Raw genomic sequence first — 12,341 nt, 5'->3', positions numbered from 1 at the left:
GGGCTGGTGGCCATCTTGGGTGGGCCCTGGTATTAGGGACTTGGAAGATGGAGGGGACAATCCCTTGCGGTGGAAATGCCTGATCTGAGGTGGGGGTGGTTGAGACACCCCTGATCAGACTAGTCACATGGAACATTTGGAGATTAATGGGCCCAGTGAAACGAGCAAGAGCTTTTTCTCATTTGAAGAATTTAGGGCTGATGCAATGATTTTGCAGGAGACCCACCTGCGGGTCAGGGATCAGACGAGACTTTGGAAGGACTGGGTGAGCCAGGTTTTTCACTCGGACTTTGATAGTAGGGTCCGGAGGAGCAATTTCAATTAATTAAAGAGTCTGGTTCAAGCCAGGTAGGGCTGTGGCAGGTATGGGAGGTAGATACTTAATAAATTGTCACAGGAATTCTGGAAGGTAAGTCGGTGGTATTGGTAAATGTGTACACTCCAAGTTGGGATGATGTAGAATTTATGAATAGCTTGTTGACCGCAATACTAGATTTGGACACTCATCAGTTGATCTTGGGAGGAGATGTGAACTCAATCCAAAATTAGATTAGAACATAGAACATTACAGCACAGTACAGGCCCTTCGGCCCTCGATGTTGCGTGGACCAAAAATCCCAGCTCCAGCCCAGTATTCAACTTTCTATCTCTTTCAATTGTATTACTCATCTCCTTGTAAATGTGCCTTATCTGTTCTTCCCCCACTGCAACTTCTTTGTCTTTGGCCACAGAACATCCATGTGTTAACCTCCTTCCTGTTGAAATGAAAATGACTTATTGTCACAAGTGTCACAAATTAAGTGACTGTGAAAAGCCCCTAGTCGCCACATTCCGGCGAGGCTGGTACGGGAATTGAACCGTGCTGCTGGCCTGCCTTGGTCTACTTTAAAAGCCAGCTCTTTAGCGCTGTGCTAAACCAGCCCCAGTTGGTCTAAGCCAAAGTCGATGGCCGCCTCGGGGATAGAAAAGGTACTGATGGCATTTAAGAAGAGATGGGGGGAGGATTCCATGGTGGGTTATGCATCCTGGGGATCGAGAATTTTCCTTTTTAACCCTCGTACATAAAGTATATTGGAGGATTGACTTTTTTATGGTGGGAAGATTTCTTTTGCCTGGGTGAGAAAATCGGAATACTCTGTGATAGTTATCTCGGACCATTCACCGCATCTGGTAGATTTGGCATTAGACGTTGGCCCTTGTTCAGCGCCCGTGTAAAGGCTGGATGTTGGGTTGTTGGCAGACTTGGGGTTCTGCTGAAGGATATCAAGGGCGATAGATGAGTATGTGGGGTTTAATAAGGATGGGGCGGTTTCGCCCTCAGTTCTGTGGGAGGCCCTGAAGGCAGAGGTGAGAGTGGAGATAATCTCGCATGAAGCACATATAGATAGGGAAACAAGGGAGGAACTCCATAGGCTGGTAGATGAAATCCTGGAAGTTTATGGTAGATACTCGAGTGACCCAACCTCAGAGCTCTTAACTAGCAGGAAGAAGCTGCAGATGCAGTTTGATCTATTATCCACAGCTAATGCGATGCGCCAGTTGAAGGAGGCTATGTATGGGTAGGGGTAGAATGGTCAGTCGTTTCTTGGCTTGTCAGTTGAGGCAGTAGGGGGCCTCCCGAGATATTATTCAGGTTTGCAACTCGTGTGGCGGGCCAGTGTCCGTGCCAGACAAGGTCAATGCAATGTTTGAAGCGTTCTTTAAGAACCTTTATAGGTCAGAGTCGCCCCCCCACCCGCCGGATCGGAGAATTGCCGGGGGGGCGGCGAGAATCCCACCCGGCCGCTCCGACGTCGGCTGCCGAATTCTCCAGCGCCGGTTTTCGGGTGGGGGCGGGGATCACGCCACGCCAGGCGGGGGCCGTTGGCAGCGGCTGCCCCGGCAATTCGCCGGGCCCCAATGGGCCGAGCGGCCGCCCGTTTTCGGCTATTCCCCCCGGCGTGAAATGGACATGGTCCCACATTGATGGACCTGGCTGGTAGGCCGGCTGGTGCGGTTGTCGTGGGGGCGTGGGAGGATCCGGCCCCGGGGGGGGGCAGAGAATCCCGCCCATGGCCCGCGATTGGGGCCCACGGATCTGCGAGCGGGCCTGTGCCGTGGGGGCACTCATTCCTTCCACGCGGCCTCTGTAGGGCTCCACCATGGCCAGCGCGGCGAAGAACCCCCCTACACATGCGCAGGAACATGCTGGCCGGTCTGCGCATGCGCGGAACCACACCGGCGGTTCTGCGCATGCACAAACTCGCGCCGGCCCTTCACCGCCGGTTGGCGCGGCGCCAACCCCTCCGCCGCTGGCCTAGCCCCCGGAAGTGTGTGGATTACGCACCTTCCGGTCGGCTCGACGCCGGAGTGGTTTGCGCCGCTATTGGCACCGAGAGAATCCCGCCCGATATGTTTGAGCGTGCGAGGTTGGATGCCACACTGATGGGATTGGAGGGGAAGGGGTTGGATTGAATGGGGGATCTGTTCCTGGAGGGGTGATTTGCCAGTTTAGAGGAAATGTGGGAATGTTTGGGCTCTAGATCTGACCCATTCAGATATTTGCAATATGCAATTTTGCGAAACAGATTATCATAGAATTTACAGTGCAGAAGAAGGAGGCCATTCGGCCCATCGAGTCTGCACCGGTTCTTGGAAAGAGCACCCTACCCAAGGTCAACACCGCCACCCTATCCCCATAACCCAGTAACCCCACCCAACACTAAGGGCAATTTAGCATGGCCAATCCACCTAACCTGCACATCTTTGGACTGTGGGAGGAAACCGGAGCACCCGGCGGAAACCCACGCACACACGGGGAGGATGTGCCGACTCCGCACAGACAGTGACCCAAGCCGGAATCGAACATGGGACCCTGGAGCTGTGAAGCAATTGTGCTATCCACAAAGCTACCGTGCTGCCTTCCTGGCATTCCCCATGGCGCCACTAGCCTCGCTAATGGAGAGGATTAGAGGAAGGGAGCACTTCTATTATCTATGGATGGATTATATCGGAGGATTCAGTATCGGTCGAGGGGGTTAAAGTGAAGTGGGAGGAGGAGTTCGAACTAGTGTTGGATTTTGAGGATTGAGGCCCTGTAGAGGGTAAAATCCACGTCATTGTGTGCAAGGCTTGGTTTAATACAACTTAAAGTAGTGTACAGGGCTCACCTGACTAGGTCCAGGATGAGTTGGTTCTTTGCAGGGGTGGAGGACAAGTGCGGGCACTGTGCAGGGGACCCGGCTAATTGTATAGATATATTCTGGTCATGTCCCAAGCTTGTGTGTTTCTGGGTCTCTTTCTTCAGCACCATGTCGGCGATTCTGAAAATTGGGCTGGAGTCTTGTCCCCTGGTGACCATATTTGGAGTGTCAAACTCGACGGGACTGCAGACGGGCCTGGGAGCCGTTGTCCTGCCCTTCGCCACGCTGATTGCCCAGAGGTGAGTGCTGATGGGGTGGTGGTCAGCTTTTCCACCCAGTACCTTAGTGCGGCTGGGAGATCTGATAGAGTTCCTATATCTCAAGGAAGTCAAGTGCACTGTGAGGGAAGCAACTGACGGGTTTTACTGAAGATGGCAGCCGTTTATTTTGTATTTCAAAGAGCTGGTCACCGTTAGTTGCTAAAGGTGGGGATGGGGGGTAAGGGAAAGTGGGGGGGCGAGGGGTGAGGTGTTTTTGGAGGACTGGGGCTAGTATTTGGGGGGGTAGTATGTGGGATTGGGGGGGTTGTTATTTTGATTGGTTGTGTTGTTTTGTCCTTCTATTATGTATATGATGAGAATAGCTGAATAAAAATATATATTTTTTGCAAACACATAGCATTGTAACAGTACCCACATTTAAAGCTGGAACTGCAGCTGATTTAATTGTAAAATATTTTCAAGATATTGCCTCAATTTTGGGATGACTATTGATATCATTACCTCCCTGTTCTCTTGGTGTCTTCTGTGTGTGGATGGTACGACCTGGAAGATATCGGTAAGCTGCGAGTCCTGGTCAACATTGGGCTTTTCAGCTCTGATCTAGAAATCCGGTTTTTGTCCGCCGTCACACTGCTGATGACCTCTAACCCTTTGATGTAAACTCCGGTGTTGCCGTGCCTGCCGGCGTCAGTGTGGCTGCTCTCCCGCTGCCACATCTCAAAGCTCTGGGTCTTCCTCATGATCTTTTTCAATGGCTGCTTCTTGTGCCGGGGTGCCGGTGAGCGGGTGGGCTCCGAGTGACAGGATGCGGCAGATGAGCTTACGGTGCCACTGTCGATGTCTTTGTAGAAGATGCTGCCGCCGCATTGCCTACCACACAGTGAAGTTGAGGATAAAGAGGTTGGACTGAATTTGTGCGACGCGCGGGCACTTTGGCGGGATTCATCGTAACCTAATGCGGCAGGGTGTTCTGGTGCGGCAAAAACCTGATCGTGTTCCTGATGGTTCACAGAACCGTCAGGCCAAACACCATTCTCTATACTCTCCGAAGTGTTTTGCGAGACAGAGTCTCCAAGTTCATCCGATCCTTCTGTGTCAAACTCACCACTTGTCCTCGGTCCGTCATCCTCAGAGTGCTCCTTAGTGGGCGAGTCATTGCTACAATCCTCATGGATTCTGACTGCTGCAGATAAGACCTCCTCCAAAAGGTGTCTGGTTTGTTGACACTTCACCCACTGAATGTTCCACTGCTTCAGTTCTCTAGCACTGCCAAGGCCAAGAACCATCTCGTTCATCCTCTGGAAGTTTTCCGCATTGAACTTGGTGGCCTCCTGGTGGTATCTTTCCAAGCATTGAACCACGGCCGTTGTATACTCTAAGGTGCTTTGCTCATCCACTTTCAGCCGTCTTAGGTAATCATTGCAGTGCAAAACCCACTGGTCAGCCTAACACAAAAGCAGAAAATACCACAATGAAAAGAACTAAAACTATTTTTCAATTTTAGTGAGAGTCATCATTTCCTTGTTTCAGGAGATTGGTCAATCAGAACCAATTTATTTATATTCCAAGATCTTTTACAAGCTGGGGGGGCAGCACAGTGGCACAGTGGTTAGCACTGTTGCCTCACAGCGCCAGAGATCTGTGTTTGATTCTGACCTCGAGTGACGGTGTGGAATTTTCACTTTTTCCCTGTGTCTGCGTGGGTTTCCTCCGGGTGCTCCCGTTTCCTGCCACAGTTCAAACATGTGCACGTTAGGTGGATTGGCCATGCTAAATTGCCCCTTGGTGTCCAAAGGTTGGATAGGGTTACAGGGATTGGGTCTAGGAAGGCTGCTCTTTCGGAGGGTCAGTGCAGACTCGATGGGCTGAATGGCCTCCTTCTGCACTGTAGGCGTTCTATGATTCTATGACTCTAATGTGAAACTTTGCTACCATGTGGGGAAGTGGAGGCAAATAGCATAGATTTATTTAAAGGGGCCTAGGTAGAGCGTTCTTTCAGAGGGTCGGTATAGTCCCGATGGGCTAATGGCCTCCTTCTACACTGTAGGGGTTCTATGATTCTATGACTCTAATGTGAAACTTTGCTACCATGTGGGGAAGTGGAGGCAAATTGCATAGATTTATTTAAAGGGGCCTAGGTAGAGCGTTCTTTCAGAGAGTCGGTATAGTCTCTGTGGGCTTAATGGCCTCCTGCTGCACTGTAGGGATTCCATGACTCTATCATTTAGCGTTTTTATAAAGTCACAAAAAAATTCCTATCTTGGTAAAGAGGTGAAATGGATAAATAGAATAACACTTCAAATAAAGTAAATATCTTAACCTTCAGCAAATTTGTCACAGAACGTGGATAGAATTTCCAAGCTACATCGAGCAGCCTGCAGGCAATAGAAATCTAAGAGAGCAAAGGGGACTGGTAGACAGCCCAGGGCACAGTCAAGGCAGATAGACCTTTTGACAACAAGAAAAATTACTCCAAAAGTGCTCCAAAATCCCAAGTTAATTTTGGGATTTGAGTGGGCTGTTAATGACACACCTGTATGCATGAAAGGGTTTTCTTTTCAGAAGTTGTTCCGGATGGGACTATGGATCGTAACTCGGGCGATAAGAGTCAACAAAGGGATCCATCTTGCAGACACTGCTCAAACCCAAGAGTGAAAATTACCCCTCGTGTTTAATGGTCATAAAATCCAACCTTTTGGTGCAACTTAAGATTCCCAATCATTGAAATATTGTCAGATTTTACAATGATAAAATTATTCTTTTTCTGAAATATCGAGTTTGTTGAGCAAAGATCTTGGGCGGGGTTCTCTGGCCCGCCGGCCCCGTTTTGCGGCGCAGCCCGCCGGATTCTCCATTCTCGCAGCCGATCAATTGGGTTTCCCATTGTGCCACCCCCATGCCGTCAGGAAACCCGCGGTCGCAGGTGCGCTGCCGGCGAAGCGGAGGATCCAGCCGACGGAGAATCCCGCAGATAATATAAACGCAACTATTCTGTGGCAAAAAGCTCCAATAAAATATAGAGCAAAGCAGTGATTAAAGATATAAGGAGCAGATTGAGCCACTTACTGTCTCATAGAATTCATGCAAATTAACTATGTTGTCCAAATCTGTTCTCCATTTTTCCAATCTGTTGATGAAGTGACTCAGAAATTGCTTGAAGCTCTTGACTTTTTCATCCAAGTATTGCAGCTCATTGTGTGTTTGACCATTTAGACGACCAGCATCTTTGATCAGCTGCATCCCTCTTCTGTAGTGTTGCTGTAAAAAACCCATAAAGAACTAACACTGTTGGCTAGACTGATAACCATTTTGCTTGTCACAAAAGTTCAAAAGACACCATCATACATTTCTGCTCTTTTACAAAACAAAGATCCATGTCCCTCTTAAATGTACTGTCACTATATGCCTGTCTATGTTTTGCAGGGGGCCGGTTTACCTCAGTTGACTGGACAGCTGGTTTGTGATGCAGAGCGAGGCCAGCAGCACGGGTTCAATTCCCATTACCGGCTGAGGTTATTCATGTACCTTCTCAACCTTGCCTGAGGTGTGATGATCCTCAGGATAAATCACAACCAGTCAGTTCCCCCCTCAAAGGGGAGAGCAGCCTATGGTTATCTGGGACTATGGTCACTTTACTTAATTTATATGTTTTGCCAGGAACTTCAGCAGGATCATTATTCATCAAAACCTGGCACCCACCCAGGTGTGGAGACAAGACGACACATGACCAAAGGCTTGGTCGCGGAGAGGATGGGGTGCTGGTTTATTTAGCATTCAAAGAATGAGGCAATTGCAAAGCACAAATGTTCATGGAGAGATTTTCAGAAATTTAGGCCTAGACAGCTGAGGATACCCTAACCCTTGGTGGAACAGGCAACTTGGGAATACGTAAGAGACCAGAATTGAAGGAGCACAGTGATCTTCGAAGGTTGTAGGGCTGGAGGAGGTTACGGAGATAGGAGGAGCAAAATCATGCAGGGATAAGAAATCAAGGATGAGAATTTTAAAATTGAAGTCTGTCGCCAAACTAGGAGCCAGGAATGATGCACAGGAATCAAATCTGGCATCATGTAATTTATATGTGTGGAACTCATCAGCATGATTAAGAGTTTCCAAACCAAGCTACTTCAAGCCCAGGTAGGTAGTCATAGTTTGCACAATAATTCTATCCTATCGATGATTTTCCTGGGGGGTGGAGGGGAGCCCCACGATACCTCCACAGTTGGGTGGGGGGTGGGTGGGGTGGAGTTCCACTTCCGTACTGATCAGAGCGCCCTTTAAAGATGGCTCTGTGGAGTCTGGGGCCAGCTCTATAAGGCCCTGCCCCACATCAATCATTAATTTATTTTCTTTGAAGTGGCTCAATACCTGGAGAGCAGGTCCCGTCCCTAGAGTCAAGGGCACAGATATGTTAAATCTGTTCAGGGGGTTCTGCCATAGTTGGACCAGGTAGAACTTTGCAGTTTACTTAACAGTCAGGTCTACCCCACTAAATACAGCATTGAATTACAGGGTTATCTGTAGAACAGGAGAAAGAATCTCAGAGTCCTGTGACAGGGTTACATCTCCAGTTCTTAGTACTGAGCCAGATTGTTTGGCAAACAGTCTGCAGTGGCCTGGGGACCTGGAATATCCTGCACTACAGCCTTCAGTGTCACATTGTCCAAAGCAACAATGGTCAGAATTTCCTGTTCCTATGGCAGCGCACCCCCACCCACGGGTTTCTTGGTGACGTGAGGTGTCTTCAATGGGAAAACTCACTGACAGCAACGGGGACAGAAAATCCTGCCACCAGCGAATGGTGCACCATTGATAAGGACGTGGCTGGGGGACTGGATAATCCAGCCCATCGTCGCACTAGGATGTGTAAGGTTGAAGTGTGTTGGAATATTTTATTCAGTAAAAAATATTAATGTGCAAAGGGAAAACTTTGAGCAGGGTAATGTTTTTTAATTTAGCATTTCGATCTCACCCTGAGGTGTGATGATTGTCAGTCTAAAGAACCTGCTGGTAAAGGATAAAGTGGCATAAAGGATCGAGCTATTGATAAAGGATATAGTTGCCCCAATACATTCCTGACATGTAGTTTTGCTTACTGCTGCTGAGAACTATTCCATACTCTCTTGTTCTTTGTTACTTCACTGCAGGTAATCGGATCAGATTTATCTGCCGTGCCTTCATAATCCTTCTCCTGTTCTACAAATGGTTTCCCGAAAGTAAAGCAAACACTGAGTAATCATTCTTCTCTGTATCAGATAACTTGGAAGACCGAACAATGAACAAAAAGGTACAGTTTTCTTTATTTGCTATTTTTCCATCGGGGGCAAGTGATTTGGTTTTTAGTTAATCTAAAATGAACTGCACAATGTTTCTCATGACTCCCCAGCATGAGTGATAATGTGACACTTACCACAGCCAGGCTGTAAAAGGTATTGTACTCTTTCTGCATTTGTCTTAGAGATTCCAGGGAATGTGGCAAACAGTCCACCTGCACAAGGTGCTTTTCTCCCTCGTACTCAGCCCAGAGTCTTATCTGCAGGTAATGAAAGGACAGCAATCTACTTCAGAAAACATTATAACTACCTGCTCCAGACATCTCAATCTGTCCAGGAATTCATAGAGTGTACTGACGACCCAGGCACACGATCAGAAAGTGAGCGATTAACGTAACAGGTGCAACATAAAGTTACGTATGACATGGCATCTACTAATTTGAGGTGGCCCTTTTGTGACTGAAATAAAACAGAAAATTCAAGAAGAACCCAGCAGGTCTGGCAGCATCTTTGGAGAAGGAAACAGAGTTAACGTTTTGAGTCCATTCTGACTCTTCTTTTGTGACCGAAATATGGTGAGGGTTATAAAACCAGGCAACCAGAACAAACTCAAATTAGTTTATGCCATGATTCAGACCTCACAGGGATATAGGGCGGGATTCTCCTCTAAGTCCCCACGCCCGCCGGAAAACGGGCGGGAATCACTCCGGACTTTTTCCTAGAACGTCCGGGGTGGTTCTCCGTCTTCAAGGGGGCCAGCAGGGCCCCTGCATGCACCTGCAGCTCCGGCTGCCGGCGGGGCCCTGCAGTAATGCCTGCGGGCCGCGCAGGCGCACGGCGGCCGTCTTCGCGCCGACCCCCGTGCAACATGGCGACGCCCTACAGGAGCCCGACGTGGAGGAACATAGGCCCCCCCCCCAGAAAGAGCGCGCCCGCCGATCGGTAGCCACCGATCGCGGGCCTGGCCACCGTGGAGACCACCCTCGGAGTCGGATCCCCCCCCCCCTACCAGGACGGCCCATGCAGCCAGAATGCCGAGGTCCTGCCGGGTGAGACCACATGTGAACCACGCTAGCGGGACTCGGCGAGCATGGAGAATCGGCGCGAGCTCCCGCAGCGATTCTCCGGTCGGCTTGGGAGCCTATTTTGGGTAATTCTCCGCGCTCGGTGGTGCAGTGGTCAGCACTGCAGCCTCGCAGAACCAGGGTCCCGGGTTCAATGCCGACCTTGGGTGACTGCGTGGAGTTTGCACTTCCTCCCCATGTCTGCGTGGGTTTCCTCTGGGTGCACTGGTTTCCTCCCACTGTCTAAAGATGTGCAGTTTAGGCGGATTAGCCATGCTAAATTGTCCCTTAGTGTTAAGTGACGTACAGGTTAGGTGGGGTGACAGGGATAAGTCAGTGTAGACTCGATGGGCCAAATGGTTTCCTTCTACACTCTCGGAATTCTATGGTACAAAGTGCTGGTAAGTGGGATTAGTGCGAAATTAGGGGTAGTTATTATTGGTGCAGACTTGATGGGCCAAAGGGCCTTTTCTACAGTGTACGACTTTATGACTCTTTGAGCTCACAGTACAAAAACTGTCATATGATCAAGCTAACTTTATTGCTTCATAGTTAAGAGCATTTATGAAACAGGGCACAAAATTCGGATGTGCAGCTCCCATATTTTCGAGCGAGTGACCTTTGTGCTCCAAAATGGTTTCTGAGGCACAGTGTATAAATGTACAGTGTATAGACGTCTGCTGCAAGTCATGCTGGTGCCATAATAATGAAGGAAAAGACACCTAATTACATCCAGAAACATTAAATAAACCTGAGTTTTTTGTTAAATGGATACACAAGCTAAATTACTGAAGAATGATGCTCTAAGCGACAATGGAACCCCACCCTGTCACCAGACAAGGTACTTCGAAAAGCATCCCAAAACAAATTGACACCTCTGATAGAAGCAATGGGATATAATGGCCATCTCATTAAGATAATCCGGGTGAAATGTTACCAAAATTTGTCAAGAGTGTCAGATTCAGACTGAAGTCCGACATGTTTACCTCCAGAAACACAACTGAGTTTTCAGACCAGAATTTCTGGCACTCATAGCGTTATAGATGTCAGCCCCTTCGGCCCAGCTTGTCCATGTGCCCAGTTTCTATCACTAAGCTCGTCCCACTTGCCCGTATTTGGTCTATATCCCTCTGTACCCACCTTGCCCATGTAACTGCCTAACTGTTTTATATGCACCCAGTATGCAGGAAATCAGGCTGTGTGGTTTACACCATCATTCTGATGGGACCTGGTAGAGCCGGCAAGGCAGGCTCCACAGAGATCGGGGCACCATCTTTAAAAGGCGCCCAGATCTGGTTAAAGACATACTTCAGCCCACCTTCACACTGACACAGAAGGCCCCCCCCTACAAGCATCGGGGCAGCCCACCCACACTATGGAGATACCCACCCCGCTCCCTGTCATAGTGATATTAAGGGCTCTCCAACCTCCACCACCACAGAGGTATTGGGGTACTCCATGCCCTTCACAGACATTAGCCCTTCCCCCAACACACATGAGGGGAATCCCCCCCTTGCCCATGGGTTCCCCAGGGGACCCACCCCGGCACTGCCAACTTGGCACTACCCGTGGAATAGGGTAGAACTTCCAGGGTGGCATTGTCTATGGGTGGTGCCAACCTGTGCCGGGGCAGTGCCAACCTGTACCTTACAAATATTCAACGATTCTATCTCCACTGTCTTTTCATAGAATAGAATCATAGAGTTCCTACAGTACAGAAGGAGGCCACTCGGCCCATCGAATCTGCACCGCTCCTCCTACCTGGACCCAATCCCCACAATATCCATAACCTAACCTAACCTTGGGACACTAATGGGAAATTTAGCTTGGCCAATCCACCTAACCTGCACATGTTTGGACTGCAGGAGGAAACCGGAGCACCCGGAGGGAACCCATGCAGACACTGGGAGAAAATGAAAATTCCACAGTCGCCTGAGGTCAGAATCGAACCCGGGTCCCTAGCGTTGTGAGGCAGCAGTGCTAACCACTGTGCCACCGTGCTGTCCATTCTTGGGGGGAAGAGAGTTCTAAAGACACACAATCCTCTGAGAGATGACATTTCTCCTCATCCCTGTCTTAAATGAGTGATCCCTCATTTTTGATTAGTGACTCCTAGTTCCAGATTCTCTGACAAGAGGAAACATCCTCTCCCCGTTCATCCTGTTAAGGCCTCTCAGGATCTTAAAGGTTTTGATCAAGTCGCCTCTTACTCTTCTAAACTCCAGTGGATAACAAACCTGACCTCTCCAACTTTTCCTCACAAGACAACCCGCTCATTCCTGGTATTAGTCGGGTCTAATCTGGTGTTCTGTAAACTTCTTTGAAATATTTCATTATTTTGTGAACTGTATAAATGTATATGCATGCGTTTTACCATTTTCTTGCCTTTAGTAATTAATAAACTCACTCTATTTTTAACTCAAGAAAGGCTGGTTAAATTGGATGCTTTAAAAACAGAACAATTAGGTTTGGGGAAAAGGTATTCGCGAAAAGGGGTCCTTTTTATTTTAGATTAAATCCTGTTGTGGCCAACAGAGAGGGTTGAATGAAGGCAGGGGGCGGGAATCTCCATCCCCCCCGGTGCGACCCCGCCGGCAGCGA

The 12,341-nt window shown here is 48.9% G+C and overlaps 1 protein-coding gene across 9 annotated transcripts in view; it reads right to left on the bottom strand.

Annotated features, from left to right (window-relative positions):
- plekhg4b (pleckstrin homology domain containing, family G (with RhoGef domain) member 4B) overlaps positions 1–12,341 on the bottom strand; it is a 455,924-nt gene that overhangs the window by 57,552 nt on the left and 386,031 nt on the right. For all 9 annotated transcript variants that reach the window (XM_072509880.1, XM_072509886.1, XM_072509884.1 and 6 more), the window contains 3 exons: positions 8,814–8,936; positions 6,470–6,661; positions 3,905–4,848 (listed from right to left, as the gene is read on the bottom strand). In XM_072509880.1, coding sequence (XP_072365981.1) covers positions 3,905–4,848; positions 6,470–6,661; positions 8,814–8,936 — 1,259 coding nt within the window. The remainder of the gene's footprint in view (positions 1–3,904; positions 4,849–6,469; positions 6,662–8,813; positions 8,937–12,341) is intronic.

This window comes from Scyliorhinus torazame, chromosome 6 (assembly GCF_047496885.1).
Source record: "Scyliorhinus torazame isolate Kashiwa2021f chromosome 6, sScyTor2.1, whole genome shotgun sequence".
Taxonomy (NCBI): Eukaryota; Metazoa; Chordata; class Chondrichthyes; order Carcharhiniformes; family Scyliorhinidae; genus Scyliorhinus; species Scyliorhinus torazame.
The sequence above is the reverse complement of the archived record's forward strand: the minus strand, read 5'-3'. Positions and strand labels throughout refer to the sequence as shown.